This window comes from Oreochromis aureus, linkage group 5, assembly GCF_013358895.1.
Source record: "Oreochromis aureus strain Israel breed Guangdong linkage group 5, ZZ_aureus, whole genome shotgun sequence".
NCBI lineage: Eukaryota > Metazoa > Chordata > Actinopteri > Cichliformes > Cichlidae > Oreochromis > Oreochromis aureus.
In genome coordinates this window covers 23,660,405-23,681,036 of record NC_052946.1, presented here as the reverse complement: position 1 = coordinate 23,681,036, position 20,632 = coordinate 23,660,405, and the positions used below count along the sequence as shown (strand labels likewise).

The 20,632-nt window shown below is 41.3% G+C and overlaps 1 protein-coding gene across 2 annotated transcripts in view; it reads right to left on the bottom strand.

Moving 5' to 3' along the window:
* Positions 1–20,632, bottom strand: part of trim62.1 (tripartite motif containing 62, tandem duplicate 1) — a 34,738-nt gene that overhangs the window by 9,512 nt on the left and 4,594 nt on the right. Inside the window, exons 1-3 of one of the 2 annotated variants that reach the window (XM_039612497.1) lie at positions 6,952–7,141; positions 4,692–4,787; positions 1,380–1,636 (exon numbers count right to left, since the gene is read on the bottom strand). In XM_039612497.1, coding sequence (XP_039468431.1) covers positions 1,380–1,636; positions 4,692–4,787; positions 6,952–7,056 — 458 coding nt within the window. In that variant the 5' untranslated portion in view covers positions 7,057–7,141. Of the gene's footprint in view, positions 1–1,379; positions 1,637–4,691; positions 4,788–6,951; positions 7,142–20,632 lie in introns of those variants that run through there. The other variant, XM_031735062.2, reaches the window with a different exon arrangement.

The following is a 20,632-nucleotide window of genomic DNA, read 5'->3' as shown; positions in this document are numbered from 1 at the left end:
GCAGCCTGCCTTTACAACCTTTGATGCGAAACACTAAAGAATGGGTCGCTCTAACAAGCTCATTGAATTCCAGAGTAGTACTGTAATAGAACACCACTGTTGCAACAAGTCAGTTCATGAAATTTCTAGCTATGTAGATATTTCATGATCATCTGTAAGTGGTGCTATTGTAAAGTGGAAGGTTTTAGGAAATACAGCAACTCAGCCACGAAAAGGCAGATCACATAAAATTACAGAGGAAAGGCGCACAGTGCAGAGCTCCAATCCTCCTCTGGCATTAAAAGGAGAACAAAAACTGCGCTGGGAGCTTCATGGCGTGGTTTTCCCTGGTTGAGCCGCTTCTGCAGATGTAATGTGTAGGTGGTCTAGGTCTACTTTCTTTATTGAAGCAACATGTAGCCCATGTAACAAAACTACATGACAGAAAAAAAAACAAAGAGCATTAAACATCTTTGTAAGGTGCCAGGCCACCATGAGGCTCATGATTACACTCTACTGGGAAGACCGACATCATTTCTGTTCTTCATTTCTCTTTTTGTTAGTATTTTTGTTCCTTTGTCTTCTGTGTCCACATTAACAATTGATGATGTGACCTCTAAATTAAGACCCTCTTGGCTTTCCTAGGACTGTATACATCCCCTAATAATGTTTGTAATGTTTTTTATTTTCAAAACTGGTGCCAAAATAGCTCTTACCTCTACCTTTTTAAAAATACATCAGGATTATAGAATATCCTGTCATCATTTAGACTGACTACAAAACCTTTTATTCCCCCATACATCAAACAACATTGCTGTTCAACATTTTGACATAGCCTGTTCTAAAACGAACCCAATAAAAGGTTGAGGGAGTTGTGCCAGTCCCTTCATTCGATGTGTGCCCATGTTTGATTTTGAGTGCTTCAAATGCTTCATTTCATGCCCTCTTCAGTTCCCGGGACTGTTTCCAGCTCACAAAAATCTAAACAAAACAGTATTGGTCACCCCTCATTTTGATTACACCACATTTGTACCAAACTCTAAATTTAAGGCATCCTTGACTTAATTAAAGCTTTGCCAACTCTAAAGTCAACCTTATCAAGACAATTTAAAGATATTAAACTGTTCAATTAAATCATAGTCAAGTGCCACTCCCAGATTAAACATTACAGCTGGTTTATTGCAGCGCTAATGCTCCATCTGCTCTGGGATTAGCCACTGCTGTTACTCAAATCTGTACTTTCTCCTGAACGTCAGCACAAGCAGAACACACATTTGGCCTGTTCTCAGATACTACTACAACCATTTTACTTCCATATACCTAAATCCTCTCTCGTATTTTCTTACTGCACTACAATACATTTTAAGTGAGAGAGAGAGTGGGGGAAAAAAAAGAAGCACCTCTCAGATGTGACTGCTACACCCTCCAGGAAGTCGTGTCGCCCTGTCTCGTTGAGGCGCTCCTGCAATATCTGGATGCCCTCCTTGACATCTCTCAGCTGTTGACTGTAGCGCTGGATCTTGTGCTCAATGTCGGACAGCTTGCGGGCCGTGTCCATCTCCAGCTCCTCCAGCATGCTCTTCTGACGCTCACGCAGGAATCGATGAAGGCGCTCAAATGCGTCACCAATAGTTGCCCGCAGACTCTTGGCCGAGGACTGAAAAGCAAAAGACGGTGGGAAAATTAAACCCTTCTTGGCCGGGCTGTTTGAAAATGCCATTACAGGATTGTGAAGCAGTAACTGTAGTTACTGAGTGATTCAGTCACAACAGTCTAACTCTTAATTAGACATGGGTCAATAATTCAAGGGCTTACACAGTACTCTAAATTGTGTTAATATTACATTAACACCCATTCATTGATTCAGCTTGTACATGTATTGATTTTAAGTGGCTCTCTGAGAGCATGTGTACAACCTCCCAGGGAGGAAACAAACAGATCTGTTTTATAATACTGTGCTGAGGAGAAACAAGAGCACACACTAACAGAAATAACCCCAACAGATGACCAGTAGGAGGTCACAATCTTGTGGAGGAAGTCGGCCGACCGCGAGATCGGCGGAGAGGCTACTGCAGAGTGAACCGAACAGTTGACAGAGAATGGCAGATTGGAAGAACTGGAGAAAATGATTTGTAGCTTAACAGGAAGAATGAGAAGATGGACATCAAAGAGAATTAATCATCTGAGTGTTAGCAGCTGGAGTGTCAGAGAGGCAGAACAAAGGGATGTGACGTAAAAACCCAGCAGAAATTGCACTGAGGCGAGGGGAGAGATTTCAGTTTGAAACATCTGAGCAAGATTTTATTAAAACTTTTATTTTTCAAATAGTCATCATTTTAATGGAAAAAAATTGAACTTGTGTTTGCACGCTGACTGAAAAGAAACCCAAACATCTGCCCATCACAGAGCAATTCAGAATTAGAGAAAATTAATGACCTCAGAGCGATCCAAAAAAGAATTTCAGATGAAAGTCGTCTCTAAGAGGCTTCGATGAATATTTTGCCTGATCAGAATTTCCTCTGATCTTTACAGGACGAGCTGGATTTTGGAACTATCATCTGGGTCTTTTTTTTTGTGTAAATTACGCTCGCCTGAAAATTCAATCAATCCTCTTCAAACAGCAGGCATGTCTCTCTGGGGCTTTTCACAGGCGAGGGACAGGTATTCTTAGTCTGCCTGTGAGAACCCGTTAACATGACTTTGAGTGCTGTGGCATTAAAGTGAGCTCCAACACAGCCCTCCTACCTAGTTAAGAGTTGAAAACTGACGGTAAGGAGGAGGACTGCAGCAGCCCAGCTATCAGTCACACTGACGTGTTTGCTGTTTTGGCCCAGCAGGCTGCGATGTCTGTGATGGCTGTTTTGCAGCCCTTGGAGACAGCAGGCTGGGTACCTTTCCTGGGAGCAAGTGATTATCAAGAGAATCCCTGGCGGGCGTGTGAATGAGAATGTCGATCCTTCACGTGGAGACCCTCCGCATCTAACGTGAGCCAAGGTATCAAAACTGGAACCACATACAGGTAAAGGCCGACCTGCTGGAGGGATTGTTCCTCTGTGTTGGTACCAGAATTAAGATGGCAGAAAGGTTTAATGTTAATGCAACTGACATGTGCAGAAAAGCAGTAACACAATGATCTTACATTAATCCATGTACTCATGCTCTGGACCACACCCATTCTTAAACTTGGCCTTCATTTTGACTTAAACTGCACAGCTGTTCAATTTCATGACTTTGCTCTGCATGGATTCTCTTTGCTGCGATGGAAACTACACCCACACGAACACTCCCAGCTACACTACTGCGGTTGCAACCTCTCTTTCAACAAAACAAATAAGCAATGCAAGGAGACATTTCATTGTCAGCTCCCTAAATGCATCAGAGATCGATATAGTCACAGTGCAGCCCTCTTCCAGGCAGAGCACTCTGTGCAAATGGATGTAAATCTAATGAAATCAGCTCACTTCCAATGAGAAGTGGGGGCAGATAAAAGGCCCGCACGTAGCAGTTAGAGCGATGAAATGGACAGGCCAGGCTCGCTCTGGCAGGTCTCGGACACTGAGGTGAGTTGTGTGGTGGCGGACGGTGCATACAAAAACGAGAGAGAAGACAAATGTACTCCCTGAATAACAAATAATGCTGACGGTGGCAACACAGTCAGAGCTCCTTACCTGGTCAATATCAGTTACAGGAGAGAGGAGCGGTGTGCGTGAGAGGTCAAAAGACTGACATATTGAGCGGATGTTCACAGCTCCCTGATTAAAACATGGTGTCTAGATTAAACAGTCGCTCAATAAACCAATTTATGCGTTGGAACTTAACTGTCAGTCGAAGCAGTAAGAAGGAAAGATGCATGATCAGTGGCTGAAAAAGTGCACATAGTACTCTGAGCTTTCCCTTTCATTTCTTGTACCGCTTGTAATGAGGAAGTTTTACTGTCTCTATTTGGATGTCTAAAATGGAAACAAGATTTCTTGCTTCTCTAAGTATCTTTGAAGTCTTTTCAAACTGACATGTTCGGACATTTGCTTCTTCAAGCTATTATACTCATTAGTTAAGTTTTCCGGATTAATTGTTCCATCTTTGAAAATGCCAGAAAATAAAAAAAAACAAGCCTAAAATCTCCTTGTTAGCAATTATTTATTTACTAAATGAAAGCAATTGAAAAAATCTTTTTACAACTGATTTTTTTAAGCAAACATGCCAAAATGCTCCTACTTCTCAACTGTAAGTAGTTGCTCAGACATTTCCTCTGATCTATTTGTATATCTGCGATTTTAACTAAAAGGTAACTGAGGGGGAAAAAAGCTAATGAAAAAGTGTGAGTTGCAATTTCACTGAGCATATTTTGTTTACTATTCTGAAAGGGAAAAAGGCAGCAAAGGCACTTTTTCTTAAAAATAAATAAATAATTCCAACACCTTAAAAAAATGCAGATCTTATCTACTAATAGATAAACCTATGTGCTTTAGCAGGTGGAGGGATATTTAGAAGTACAACAATTACTCTTACTCCAAAAATCACACAAATGATTCATGGTTCAAGGTGCATTTCTTGTTAATATCATTGCAAACTGAATTTTTTGGACTTTTGGATGCCAAGCTATCACTATTTTAAAAGAGATTTATAAATGATATGGATCAAGGAAATTATCTGTAGTTGAAGCTCTGTATGAGTTGTTTTTTTGTTTTTATAAAGCAGAGCTGTTACAGTACCTTGGTCTCAGTGAGTTGTCTCTGCAAGAGCTGCAGGGCCTCAGTGTGTCCCCTCTCACTGTCCTGCAGGGTGGCCAGCTGCTCCTTCATCTCCCTCTGCAACACAAACAACAAAACACAGATCAGCGACTAGTAATTGGACTTCAATATGAAAGAACTGTTGAGCTTAACTCAATTGTGAAACACACTTGAAAGATTTCCCTTTCCATTTAAACCAATCAGCTTCTGCTCGCTTCCGGTAAAGTCTCAAAAACACCATCAGTCACGTTGAACTAATGCTAATCGTGTTAGCAGACCAGTATTTTTCCAACTCTGTGATACTGTATTTATTTAAATTGTGTTATTTGGGTAAGAAATCTCTTTTGATTGGGTATGAGGCAGCAAAGATTTAAGCTGCAGCTTAAACAAACAAGCCAGACGGAGAGTAAGATATAAAAGAGATAAACTGTAATCTCTGGAGACACTGGGCTCTGTCAGACAAAAACTGGGTCTCATCTCTAGTCAGGCACATGCTGGCAGAACCTGCACTGCTCAGCCACCTCCAAGTCTCCCTAAGGCAGGAGGCTCTGCGGGAAGTGGCTGGGATGTCCGTTGTCATGAACGGTGCAGAGTTTTTAAGCAGGTCTCACTTGCCAACAACACCGGTATTTCAGATTCAGGTTTTTGGACATAGGCATTTTAGCTGATGCACTCCCTTAAGCACAGACATCAGTAGACAAATCACCTGCATCAAAAAATGATCTGACGGATGAACTGGGATAAAAGCAGCCCCAAAACAAGCCCAGAAATGTCTCATGCAGACACATTTCCACAAAAATTGAATAAGCAATGATCCCCATGCAAACAGGGAAAGGACTGACCTGTGTTGCTAGCGTAAGCAACAATATCTATATATTTTTTAAAAAAAGACATTTTTCTTTAAAAGGGTTAGGGCACAATGGACCTGGAAAATCACACATTCTTTGTATGATATTAAAACAGGGATGAAACAACACCAGACGCTAAACAAATCCAAAATAACAAGGAGGAACTATCTTGAGAAGCTTAACACCTCTTAACATGAGTAGATGAAAACGTGTCACAGTTTTGTTGCCAAAGACAAAGGCTTTAAAAATGTTTAATTATTCTTTATATAATATAACTGCCTTTAATTTCCAGGCAAATAAGGGTAAACAAACAATAACAAAAAAAGAGCATGCATCTGTATTGGTTAACAGTTATTTAAGCGTCGGCATTAGTAACTCCACCATCAGTGCATCACTAGCACCAACTGCTTTGATTCAGGGGAAATTAAAACTAAACTGAATCAAAGGAAACAACCTCAAGCCTCATTTATTTCAAGTCCCCCCTGTTAAGCTATCCCGCTGCCTGGTGTATTTGCTTGAGTAACCTGTGTGCCCCCTTCTCTGTGATCCACTAAGTGTCACTTCCTTTGAACACCAACTGCAGCAAAAATCCAGCAAATGGAACTGTCAGCTTAGAGGGGCTAATAAAACAACTGTCACTCCTCACTACCATCCAAGCCTGTCTGACAGGGAAAAAAAATAAATAAAAAATTACTGATTCGAGTATTTTTTCCTACCACGGGACAGGAAAAATAAATAAGAATGAATTTAGCAGAAAATGTAAGACCTTTGTTATTAGTTGCAATACTAAAAGAAGCAAATGTGGGCAGGGGAAATGAAGCATGTTTCTTCCCAAGGACAGGAACAGAAAACAATGGATGGTGCAGAGGGGGAGCGTGACTCTCCATGTTAATGATAGGAGTGCGGCAGGCTCAGCAGGCTCTCTGCCTCATCGCTACGCGTTTGTCTGCAGCGGGTCAAAGGCCACTCCCACACATTGAGATAGACCGGCACTGACAGACTGGCAGAATAAAATAAATAAATAAATTAATAAATTAATGCTCCGCCACTTATCTGCTGCACGCTGACTGACCAGTCAGGGAAGGGCAGCTTTAACAGTTGCTGCTGTCACAGCATTTAGATGGATGTACAAACACGAACCCCCAACATCTGTTGAATGCTTCTAAATAAATACAATTTTAGATTTACATTATCTGGGAGTTTGGCAGCATGCATCATTAACTTGCCACCTTAGCAATAGTCTTTAAAAAATGAAATTCACTGGAGAGCTCATGTACTTAAAGAGATTTTAAGGAGCATTTTATAAACTGCAACACCCCCCCCCATCTTCAGATGAAGATTTTATGAGATGACATCAAATGGAAACCGGAAAGCACGTGTACACGGGTACCTACAGAAAAAGTTGGTCTGTGCAGGAGTGTGTGAGTATTTGTGTGTTCTCTGTGGAGGCGTCTCTTTCCTGTCCATCGAATCTGGCCAACACAAGTCTGACATGACATTTTCCCCAGGACGTCGAGTTGCAGGAAATGGGGGTCACGGCTTGGGGATTATAAATCTAAAACTCATTTCATCCTGCTGTCATTTCCTTCGTCCTCTTACTTTCCTGTCATATTAGCAGCTCCTGGGCAGACACATAGAAGTAAATCAATTAATATAGAATAGTCTATACCGCACAACACTCTAAACTACTGGCACGTTTTTCACACAAAAAAAAGAAAGAAAAAAAATGTAAACGAGCTTTAAAATTCCTCAAAATTTCCATTCTGTAGCTTGTTTGGGATTTACAGAGCATTATTGCTAGACTCGACAAAGAGGCGAACAAAACAACATGCAGTCGCGCAGTGTCGCAGCATGAATAATAAAAAGCTCACAGGATGAAGAACTTCCTCTCACACACAGACAAGAGTAGCTTCCCGTTATTTCATTCACACATAGTGACAAGGAAAAAAAATAATGAAAACTTGGAATTCATATTCTTCCTGGAAGATTCACAGAATGCAGAGCCAATATGCTTTTTGGGCTCTAATTATCTGGGATCCTCTTTTCATTTGTTTATTGCAAGGCAATGGGCACACACCCCAGCACAGGCCTCGGTAACTGAAAGTGCTGCAAAGTGACTTTCAGGAGGGCGGTTTGGCACAACCTTCATCGAGCCGAGGGTGTAATTCTGTCAGGTAGCAGACAGTGTGGGTAAATAGGACGTCAGCCAATAACAGAGCGGTGAACAAACTGCAGTCATCACAGTCTGTCAGTGAGCTTTATGGGCCTGTGGTGATTTAGCTTTTAGATCAGGACTGAAATATCTTGTTCCTATACTCAATATATTAACAGACCCAAAAGAAACAAAACATACTGTGTGATCAAAACTATCAGCCTGGATAAAAAAAAAAAAAAAAGGAAGTCGTGCCTAAAATGTTTGGGCAGTAAGGTACGCTGATCAGCCACAACATTAAAAGCACCAACAGGGTCCCCTGCTGGGGAACCATGGGGGCCTGATACTTACTGCAGATGTAAATCTGAAACTAAACACAGCAGCACACCAGCACATGGGGGTAACAGCCTCCTCGAGCAGGAAGCACCACACCACCTGGGTTACTTAATCGTGGTCACCGTGATTAGGAAGCTGGTATTAATGTTGCGGCTCATGTGTGTCATCTAGAATATACAAGTCATTAGGGATTTCAACTGGTAATAACCTATCTTTGAGACTCAAGAAGATGATTAAATAAATATATAAAAGTTTAGTATATTACTATATGACTTCTGCCTGTATGGTATTGGTGATGTAGGTTGACAAGACCAAAGCTGTCCAGCCACCTTTTTATTCTGTATAGATCTTGGTTTGATGGTAGAAATGATTTATTTGTTTGTTTTCAGTTTAATTTATGAATTTAATTGAGATACAGAAGCTACGTGGAACTGATCTGCAAGTTGTTCCGACGCTCACTCGCCCGTGCATGGTCCTGGCTGCGCAATGTGAGGGCCCTTTCACAACGCTTGATGCTAAACTGAGGGCAGTCTGAAGACACTGACACAGGCTGCAGTGAAGGAGCTAACAGCAGAGCTCCACAAGCAAACAGCAACGACTGATGTCACCGCTGCAGAAATACCTGCTACGATATGTGCTGTGTGTTCTGGGGTGGAAAACTTTAAAAATATATATTTTGCCATCTCTGATGCAGTTTTCTTCTCTGAAAGTGCCAGCCTGTGCATTTTAAAAATGCAAACCCATGACCTCTGGGAATACGACACATTGTGTAAGCTTAAATGTTTCCTTCTCCGTTATGCAGGTCATCATTTCCTTGGATAAAAACTATAATGGTGGATTTACTGGAACTGTGTTCAAAGTCATGCTGAAACTGTTTGCCAAAGGATCTCAAATGTTTCACCTGCCCAGTGTGACAGTCTGCAGCCTCCTCTGGCACAGACGGTAACCAAAAACAAAAACTTGTAAACTGATACAGAGAGCAGGACAACTAAAACGCTGTCTCAGGCTGCAAACTCTTGCGTACATGTTCCAAGACATCAAACTGAGCTCAAGCTGTGCCTTACATTCCAGAGCCTTGTTTCCTCTAGCATCAGCAGCGCCTGCAGCCTCTCTGGGGGGACGAGTGCGTCCCTGCAGCCTGAGATCAGCCAGCAGAGCAGGCCGAGGCCAGCTGAGCTGACTGAGCAAGCCTGGCTCTGGAGGACAGACACACTATTCACTTGCAGCATCTGCTCTAATGAGACAGAGGCGCCCTGAGATGAGAACGGCCTGTACAGTACATGTGCAACTCTCTCATAGGACTGGATGTATTCTGCTCAGCATAAACATGTTTAAGGCAAGTAAATTTACTGCCTCATTTAGATAAAGATAGCATTACGATTTTAGAAGTTAACTATAGAAACATGCGAATGATGGGAGCTGTTCTCGTCTGCGGTGACCCTGGGTTTGTCAAGAATGACCCCACCACCACCAATTTTTTTTTCCCCCCCTACCAGCAACATATAGTAAAAGCAATGAACTCTGGGAAAGCACTGATGCTGGTGGCCCCCGCCAGTCCTCTGAATATAGGGCACGTCATGTAAATGATGAATGCTCAGAGGCTGCTGTTCCACTTCCTCGAGCAAGGAAGGGCACAGAGCATGCAAGTGTATTACTCTAAACACGAATTGCTAAGAAAGAAAGAAAAAAAAAACTATTCTGCCAGTCAGTTCTAATAGATTAATCCTTCAAATGAAAAAGATTCATGACGTTTAAAGTGTTGACAAAGGTCTACAAAGGAGGTGCGTGGCTTTATCAGGGCAGTAAAGTAGGTCGATGTCTCAGGATTTTAAGAGATGCAAACAGATCTCAGAGTCATCAGTGTTATGCCTGATAATGTACACACTGCAGGACAAGCCATTAAAGAGGAACAGGGGGGATCTTCTTGGCCTTAAAGTGGAAATCTGAGAGGTGTTGACCGATAAGAGAGAGCCTGCTGCTTGTATAAAGTCACTCAGCAGCTCAGAGCTCAGAGCTCCTCGCTGCTTCACCTTCAGCCCTGAGGCTTTTAAAGCGTGTCCTCTCCTGACTGCCAAACAGAAGTTCAAGACATATACCTTTTTTTTTTTTTTTTTTATACAACTGGAGTTGGAAATGTATTTGACAGACAGCCAAGTTTAAAGGGTTATAAGCCTAATGTGAGATTTCAGAATAATTTCCAGTGCAGCAACCAGTTAGTCTCTCTCTTAGGCACTATCAATCAATGCTGTCAAGAGCAAGATGCTAATCTTTGAGAGAGCTATACATCATCTCCGCAGGCAGCGGATTAAAAAAAAATAAAATAGCGCTTCTTTTATGCATGTGAAATGAAATAAAGTCCAAAACAAACTTCTAGCTTCGCACATGAGCCTTCTAAAATTATTTCCAAAGAAATCATTATTAGGATCATTATTAAAGCCGATTTATTTTGCAGTATTGTTTGGAAGCTGGATCTGGTAGTGAAGAGATCTTTACACTTTTGAAAGTACAAGCTGTTACAACTGCTGACTAGCATTTGTGCTAATGTAAATAACATTTTACAACTAACTTTTCCAATTATTTTGTATTAGTTATTTTTAAGTAACAGGATTTTCATTTATTGCCATCTTTTTTTTTTTTTTTTTAAACCACACATCATAAAACCACTGATCGGAGTGCCAATGGAGTGCACTGGACCCCTAGAGCCCTTCCCTGACAACACAGCTTCAAGGACTATGGCACATAAATCGCTCTATGACGAAAAGGTGGTGATTTGAAATGAACCAGCTTAAGTGATTACAGCATCTGACAAGGATGTCTCCCAAGTGCGACCTAATTGAGGTGTTCTGGATACCCTGGGGCAGACCCAGGACATGTTGAAAAGAGATCCCTTGACTGGCTTGGGAATGCCTTGGTGTCTGCCTGGAAGAGCTGAAGGAGGTGGCCGGGGAGAGGGAGGTCTGATCAATTAAGACCACAAACTTATTATCAATGTTTTCTCTGAGCTTAGATCAAAGGATCAATAAGGTTGAATATGTGCTGATCTACAACCATGACATGACCACGTCTATGACAAGTTAACCAGTAACCTCTATGACTTACTGGTTAACCCGTCTAGGATGCAGCCCAATTTTTGCTGCCCAAACATCAAGTGGGCCTGTCATGACCTACTCGAAATACAGCTAAAAGACGCATGTCATTACAATTGTACAGCAGTTTTGTTTTTTTCTTTTTCTTAAATACCGAGTACTCAGGGAGTGATTTTTGATAAATCTACTCATCACCTCATATTTTGACTTGAACTACAACTCGTGCAGGTTTATCAACACTGCACTGACTTTCTCTGCATTCCCTTCTAACACCATCATCTCTCTTCTGCCGCAGAGCGACTTCACCCTTTGGTTACACTTTGTAAACAAAACCTGAAAATGACCCTTGGATCTACACGACTGCCAGCAGATTTCCACCACAACTGCATACAGGCTTGTGTCATCTTTTAGAAAAAGCTTCTTAGGATTAGTCAGACCTCTAACAGTCAGCATGTTGTTAATATAAAACCATGTAGTATGTGTCAGCCGCACAAATCACCTTGTGAAAAAAAAAAAACATGATGTGGTTGTATGCCAGCCAGTGCCACACGGCAGGGATAACAAACAGATTTGTTTGCCTCTAGTTCATCTTTGCGGCATGGCTGCAGCTGGAAGCTATTCTGCTGGTGCGTATGCACTACGCAGGCTACAGCTCATAAACAGCTCTGACCAAATAAAGTATGCGCCTGCTTCTCTTTCAGTCAGTTCCTTGACATCAAATAAATATTTGGGATACACACCTCTTTTGTCAAGTCACACAGTAAAGCAACACACTGGTTCTGCAAAGGGAGGGAGTACTGTTGTTTAAATTATAAGTATAGCTTCAAGTGGGTTTTGCATGGTTTTAAATTTCCTAATAATTTCAAATAACATATGCCTGAATCATCATTTTAAAAAACAAATTTCAGGAGACTGCTCATGCACAGAGTGGGATTATAAAAAAAATAAAAGGAGCCGTTTACAGTTAATGCATGCCACGTTGTGCAGTAATGACCAGTTTCAACCCACACAGGTCTTCAGACAAAACGCTATCAGCAGGAATATAAACAGGATGAGAAAGAACACACTTACCCTTGGAAAGAAATGGAGGCCACACAAAGTACAGCGTGCTGTTCAAACTGTTAACAAGAAAGACTAACAACAACATTTAAAAATCAGTACACTTATGGCTCAGTCAGGTGGTTGCCTGGCGAATACATTTAATTTCTTCGCATTCTGCAACTGTTGCAAGTAGTTGTAGCAACCAACTAGTTGCACAGAGGTTGAGAATACAACACCCGCAACCTCTTAGCGACTACTTTTGAAATGATTGCACATGTAGTCGATATGAATTTATGCTTATGTAGACAGCAACTGATTTGTGATTGTTGCTGATTTGTCACTGATAATTGGAACATTATCGCAAAGAGATTGTGTGTAATTTCCAACAAAGCCTGTTCAATTGCAAAGCAATAGCTGACAGTTGCAGACTTGGTCCCAATCTTTGAAGCAACCATTTAAAATGCTATAAGATTAGAATAATTAGAACAGAATAATTCTGAGAGCTCGGGTGCTTCTACATAAAATGCACCCTTCCAGAGGTTCAAACTGCCATGTTTCAGGGTCTAAAGTTTTACTGAAGTGTGAAGTGTTACTGTAAATAAGCCAAAAGAAAAAAGAAAAGGATATTTCTCCACTTGGTTTACTGCGGGCACACACTAAGATTCTCATGAATTAAGCAATATTTCCAAACACCACTACCTCTAATGCATTTTTAATGAAACAGCAAATTTTTTGATGAGCTTTTGATTGTAAAAATTGTGGATTTCAAAGGGGAAGTTTTGTAATAGATGATACTGCAGATTAGAAGGATGTTCTTCTTTGATTTTTTTCTGATTAAATTTGTAACACTTTTCACACTTTTAAACTGTCTCACAGCATGTGACTTTATGAAGAATGCTCACTTGTGTTTACAGCTGGAGTTATCATAAGACACTGTGGATAAAAGCGTGGGCTAAATGGTTAAACTGTAAACAGCTGCTACAGGGAGGAAGTGCCTGCTAATGGTGCAGACTAAGAGCGAGTACAGGGAATGAGGTGAGTGGGTACAATAGAACTGGCTTCTCCCCACTAATTAGCTTGAACCTTGCAATGCATTATAGTAAATGAACAAAGTCTAAGAATTCCTGGCCACAGAAACCTGAACTGGCCATGTATCACTTTAGCAATGAGGGTGTTTAAGTTTCTAATTGAGGTATCAATTATTAAAGAGGCCAATTTCCGTTTCACTTGTGAGGTGAAGTTGCACATTAATTCTTTGTGCTATTGCTGGCTGTTGACCGAACTGTCCAGCCAACACCATTTTGTGAACGTTTCCTACACTACACCAAACTTTCGAAGACACCTGAACTGTCAGTTAAGACATTCTGAGTTGACTTGCCTAGATAGAGTGCAATCTTTCCAAATTTGTATACTGACTGATTCACACAACTACACAACAAGATGACAGTAATGTGTCGCTTATGACTTTTACTTTACTATTCAGGTAAATTTGTTATCGTTATCTACTTGTAAAAAGCAGAAAAATCAAAAAGTTGAGCCCTCTGATTGATCCAGTGTTAAGCGATTGATCTACTTTAATCCATGACTTCCTACACTACTAAAGGCAAAACAAAGGTGCCATCCCTCCGTTTTTGGTTGCACAATAAGGTCTTAACGACACAAGTTGGAAATCATATTTAAAGTAAATGTGAGGGTAATAGGAAACCAATCTAAATGCTGACTGTGTCATTATTCTGTTGCGGTTACATTTCATAATGATAATTAAAGCAAGACATTTGTTTTTGAATATTTGTCTCACAACTAAAACTTACACCAATGTTTAGCAACGAGCCGTTGCTTCAGTTGACAACATGAACTAATCCCACCATTAGCACGAGACTGGTCATGTGAAAGCTTTCCCAGCACCTGCCTTGCTGTCAGTCATGCCCTGCCCCTATGCACCTGGTCTGTAGTGAGAACCAAGGGTTTTTAGGTAAACAGCAACAGAGCTCAACTCTCTCGTTTATACAAAGGAGGCATTTAAAAGGTGAACATCTACAAGTTCCTTCTCTCTTCTTCCCAGCAACTGGTAAGCTCAAGGGAGGAGTCTGACTGCCTGAGAGCTGAAAATGAGGACTCCTATCAGCAGCAAGTCAAATTAAATCATCGGCAGCAAATCACGGACACGGGGAATTACAAGAGATTACTGCCCCGGTCCAGCCCTACCCAGACCCCAGAGAACAATGGCCTGTAATCTGTCTTAATTCCCAAGCTAATCAACTCAGGGCTCAGAGTCTCATGGCAGCAGTGACAGGGAACAGCAGTTCACATCCACCCAAATGCCAAACTGACAGACAAAACTAAATGCAGCAAAGCCACAGTATAACTCCTCAGATCGCTCACCACTCATGGATTTTTAACATCTACCAAGATCGGTAATTGTCTCTGCCCAAAACCATCTTCTTCAATCTCTCATTTCATAATCAATGTGTTTTAAAGCCTATTCCATTTCTAAGGGACTTCATACAACACCCTCCACTGTCAGGGCTTTTATTTTTAATGTAATCTTCATTGCAGTGCTACTGGTGTGCAGGCTGCTCTCCCTGGTGATCTGCCTTGCGTTAAGGAGGCTGGGGGCTCAGCATTAAGCCTCACTTAAAGCTGCAAAACTTTAAGAACAGCATTTCTCCTTTCATTGACTAAGATGACACATACACCTCCCGTCTTTGGTCATCCTCCGTCTTACTCTCTGGCCTGTCAGACCAGTTCCAGCACTCTCAAGCCCTCTTGTGATCTTCAGGTTTCACTAGCTGACAGGTAGACGTACAACTACTGATGTCATGCATTCAGCTGCAATGAATCATCTGACTAGAGTTAACATGTGGGAGTTTGTGCATCTCTGATGAAACCTACTTCTACAGAACACATCTTCTCAGAAGAAGTGATTTGAGGCTGTATAATTTACGATGTTGCTAAGCAAACACATGCACTCAGATGGCATTTTTTCCCCAGCAGCTTCTAAGTTTAGCACAATTCTGCAACACAACATACCTTTACGAGAGTGATGTTTGTTACCATAGTATTACTGTGACTTTATAGTCATACTGCAGGCTATGGAATACTGATATCTGTTTTTTATACAGTATTAGTACCACCTTTTTGTCCCACTCTCCTTTACGTTGCTTTAGTTCATTTAGGTTTGAAGGTATTCATTATGCACAGTTCTCTTAGAGAGTGTCTGTTGGGATGTCCACTGTGAGGAAGATTAGAAACTCTCTTGAATGCTTTCCACTTATGAATAATGTCTCACTGCAGAGTGAGACAACCTTTCGGCAACCTTTCCTGGACTGATGGGCATCAATAATTACTTATCTAAGATCACTGCTGATGTCTTTCCACTTTTCCAAGGTGCTTTTTCCACCTTGACACTTTGTTTGCTTCAGACCAGCAAACTGCCAAAACTTCTGCCTTTATAGGGGAGCCCATACTCACGGCATCTGGTTGCTACTTACCTTTTTAATTCCTGTGGAAGAATGAAAGGTATACTTTGTTTTTCACAGGACGGTGAAAACTCTTTGACATGACAGCAACCGCAAAATTCCATAGAAACTGAATACATGACATCAGGACAGTGGCATGTCAGTTACAAGATCATGAAGGTTAATGAGATAAAGTGTCATTAACAAGCCTTTGTTTTTATGTATGCAAGTCTAGTTTTCTTAGATTAGTTTTTCCCCATGTTTTGTAATGAAACATCACTTATTTTTCCTTTAACAGAAAGCACTGGTTTGTAAATACCCTTAAAACCCAACCAAAAACATTTCATCTAATGGATATCTTTAAGGTTCAGGAGCTTCCTAAGATGTCCTCAGCTTTCTGCGATGAGGCAGGGTGTACTTGGTAATATGAACTCATTTGAAAGGTTGTAACTGTAACAACAGTTGTTTCGGAGACACCTGTTAAGCCTGATGCATTTTAAATCATGTTAGCCTAAAGACACTGTTCAGAACAGTCTTTAACAGCTACATATTGCAGCTAGGCAAACAGCTTTTACCTGTATACGTCCTGCCCTCTACTGAAAGGAGAAATGACTAGTAAACATATGGCAAGTCGCAAAATCAACTCTTTGCAGAAGGCATGCATAAACATTTTAAAAGAACAACAGATGCAGAGACATCTGACTCACTTGGCGCAGGCCAAAGTAATGATCTAAACAATACAAAATGTTTTGCGTGATGGAGGCCGCACCAGCTCGCTTTTTTCCAATCAATGCAGATGTTTATCTGCTAATCCAACAGCTTGGGCTGAAGTAAACATGCTGCCTGGCTCTGTTCTGCCTCAAGCATCATCAGTGCTATCAGTAATGAGGGCAGGATGAGCTACCACCTCTCCCCGTTCTCTAATAGAACATGACTGTTCTGTCTTTCCCCGTGGCTCCATTTCTGCACAAACGAAGCTCCTCTGCCACAATACCACGACCAACCGCTAAGATGGACAAACTAATTTGTCTGGGGTGTATGGTTGAAAAACAGAAGGGTGGAGAGCTGGGAACTGGTTTTCTCAGAAGAACCAGTTATGAGGTACTTAATAAAGCCCATATTTTAGAAATGAGAAGATTATCGAGAAACGCAACGAAGTAAATGGAAAAAAAAAAAAAAATTCACAGAGAGACGGAAGGAAAGATGGAGCTGCTGGAGGAAAAGAGAGCAGACTGAGGCAAGCCACAGGGGAGATGGCAGCCGTGGGTGCCCTTGAAATTGCCTGACTCATTACTGCAGCAGCACGGCCATGCGTGGTGATGGCAGGCTCAGAGAGAGAGCTCTCGGCCAGGCACTGACAGTCAGAGAGTGAAAGACAGCCCTGTTTTTAAACCACCAGAGGAACACTTCAAAGGCTGGCGTGCTCATTCTCCATTTTCAAACACCACCCTGCACTAGAGCGAGGCAGACGGGAAAATGCTAATGGGTTTCTGTGATTAACCCCCGTGTTTGTGCCCCGATAAGCATATAATGCCTTGCTATAAGAATGGTGTTAATAGATAGCAGCACACAGGTACATCTGGACACCCTGAGTGACAAGTCTGTGTGGGTGACTCAAGACTACAGTAATCATTTAATTCTTCTGCAGCGTGGGCTTCAGTCAAACTGAGACTAGCATTACTGCACAGCTCACACATATACTCTACAGCATCTATAGTGTCTGGGAAAAACAAAACAAAACTTAAAGCTCCAAATTCATGGTTAAGCGGCAGTTGCAATCCATTTTCCTCTGTATCTGGTCCAATACAACTAGAATGTAGTGGAAACGCATCCCTCGAGCAAGTTGACAGCAGGAAGAGTGTGTCAATCTCTGCGATGCTGTGGTTGCATACAACCCACTGACAATCTTCATCATCACAATTAAGGCAAAGTGGCTGCTGTGTCTTCCATTTTGTCCTCCACAGGAATTGACTTCCAACATTAGGGCCACAGCAGTGTGGTAATAAGTATGCAACTCTGTCCAGCACCAATCAGGGTGCAGTAATCCAGCCAGCCTCTTTTTAAAATGGCTCCAGCACTCCAACATTAACATGACTGATGCATGACTGAGTTATTTCCCACAAAATAAAGCTTCTGCTCAACCTGGTTAAGGAATGAAGCTCTGTGGATAATGATATGCGGCCTCTTGGATAAACCCTTATTTGATGAATTAACCATAAAACCGACAGGGGAAATTTTATATACATGCCATAATGAGTTGTCTGGAGTGTATTTAAATGGTGATATTTATGAGACTATCTGCGGCTCTGTTTAATGTTTTAGATTACAAGACGTTTGGAAGAATGTTGTATTAAGAGTGCTTTTTGCTCTTGTACATTTTAAATGGGTGTCCCAAATAATCCAATATGACTGCTGGAATAAAATCCTACCTAATCAGAAAGCATTAGTTCCCTGTCAAATCTCTGCTCCCTGAAGCAAATGGCAGAGCTGCAGACAAATCCTCCCAGATCCTACCTTAATGTCCTTTATGTTGAGAAAAAAAAAAAAAAAAAAAAATGTGTGCGAGCAAGCACTTATGTGCTGAGTAAATGCCTGCCAGATGTGTACACATCACCATGCAAAAGTCAGGTGTCATATGTGTTTGTGCATTACAGATTTGGCCACAGCAGCATTTACCGGTTAAAGGATGCAAATCAGCAGGAGGTAAAGCTCTCAACGTGGCATCAAGACTCAGGGCCTGAGGTCAGCAGAGTGACATGCCAGGCTAAGGAGATTACATTCTGCTACAGACTAACGAAAGGCTGCTCTCGTGAGTAGACCAGCCAAAAACATCAGAGTTAAAGCAGTAGTGGCATGACATAACAGAAGGGTGTTCCATCTAAACCTAGTTTGAGAATAAGAAACAAAAAGGTATCTCATATGGAAATGTGTTGAGAAGAGCCTAAATACAAATATAAGCCATGACTGACTTGACTTTACACTGTAAAATGAGCTATTTAAGGGTCAAGTGCTCAGAAATTAGGCATTAGTTATTCTGCAAGTTTCTCCAAAATAGGTCTTCTGGCAGACACACAAGCGTTTAAAAAAAAAAAAAAATGTTTGCGCTGAATGTCTTTGCATTTCATCATGAAGGTCTATTCTATGATCTGGTCTCAGTCTGAGTATGCTTCCTTCAAATGTAAAAAACTTGATTTCTTCCATCCTTAGACTGCTGATTGTGAAACACAAATCATCAGCCTTCTGCTTTCTGGAAAGCTGAGATTAAAAAAAAGATTACTGAGGAAAAAGAGGTGTCATCCACTTGCAGGGTGATGAAGATGTTGACTTAACCTAAATTCAAACACTGCTGGGAAACTGGACAGTAATGCTGAACTATTACGACTGACAGTAAGTTTGACTTTCATTTTCCCCAAGAACAAAATCATAACCAAACTAGGGAAACGCTCCTTGCACTCTCTTCAGAAGATTTCTGTAAGAATTCAAAATGACTTTGGCAAAGACTGCTAGCCTCTCCAGCATTTCAACATAATGAGGCAAAGCTTTGGCACTTGGCCTTCCAAATCCTTTTCCCATATCTAAACAGTTCCCCACTCTACAAAACCTCTAACATTTATTTAAATACACCATCATACTGGCAGGGCATGTGCCCCTTTGGTCATGACTGTCAAAACACTGGATGTGATCTCTGCTGCATTTTAACACATCCTCGCCATGTTGTTTTGGCATTTAGTGAAACACTGCCGAGCCTCACGCTAAAAGTGAAGTTTAAGCCTGCAGGCATAGCTCTCGCATTTGTTTCTGTTTGACACTCAGCTCCTATCTGCTCACTGCAAAACAAATAAATAACATGGAAAATGTGCAAGTTGTTCGTCTGATATAGATGAGGCATGATGTAACGAGCCACGGACTTGCAGATCTACAAATTCGAGTTTGCCAAGATCATCATGGGACATGCTTATGTCTGATGGGGCCACTGTGTGCGCACACTCTCTTTCAGTATTGTGGATCTGGGAAGCCTCCAAGTCTCCTGCCAGAATACAAAATGCCAGATCGCCGCCATGAAAAGAACTCCAAGCAGAGGGACAAGCCGGTGTCCAAGAAAAGAGAAACATCTTGTGTTGGGCCTAATTACTTCTGCTCCAAGATTACACAGTTTTGACCTTTCTCAAGCTTCCAGCACACAGCCTGATTGGAAACTGATGAGGACAGCATTAATACACACAGCACTGTTAATTATATTTAATGCAGAACAAGGAAGGGAAAATGTAGCTATTTACTATCCACAAACTGCCTAATTATGTTTACTTGTAACCCTCACAAACACCTAGATCATACAAATTGGTTTTAATCCAATTAAGCACTTTTTTCCCCCAGTTAAAGAGGTCTCCACAGATTTTACAAGCCAAAGTCTGTTTAAAGCTCTTGGGGAATAAGTGAAAAAGTTCCATGAAGACATTTGGAGCTCCAGAAGTAGCTGCACAAAGTCAAGTGATGACACTTGAGTCAGAGTCTGTTATGGTTGAAATCTGGGAATGTGAAGACAGAAAGAAGTGAACTTACCTGACAAGACTTCCTCATCTCTGCTGCTACAAGTACAACACATCCAACTGAACTGATGGTTGAGTGCAGTGCCAAATTATTGTAAATGGACAAATGAGTTGGGGTGTGTTATCTGAAAATCCGCTACTGTGGCTTATGTACAACAGTAGATACATTATGGGTGACATTTTAAGAATTATAAGAAGTGAAATGGGAAAGCATAAAGCCAATCACATCGTTTTATCTGTCCAAGGCAAAAGTTGAGGTTCATGAAGGCTTCAAGTGTGGTGGAAAACATATCTCCTGATGTAAGAATGTGAATGATAAACCAAGAAAATGGTAAATGCACAATGTGAACGTGGAGAGCAATTCTTTAAGTGGACTAAGGTTGATGAAACCATAAATTTGTAAATACTATTGACACCACTCTCCCTATTCTTTATTCCCTTTATTTGCAAGGGGT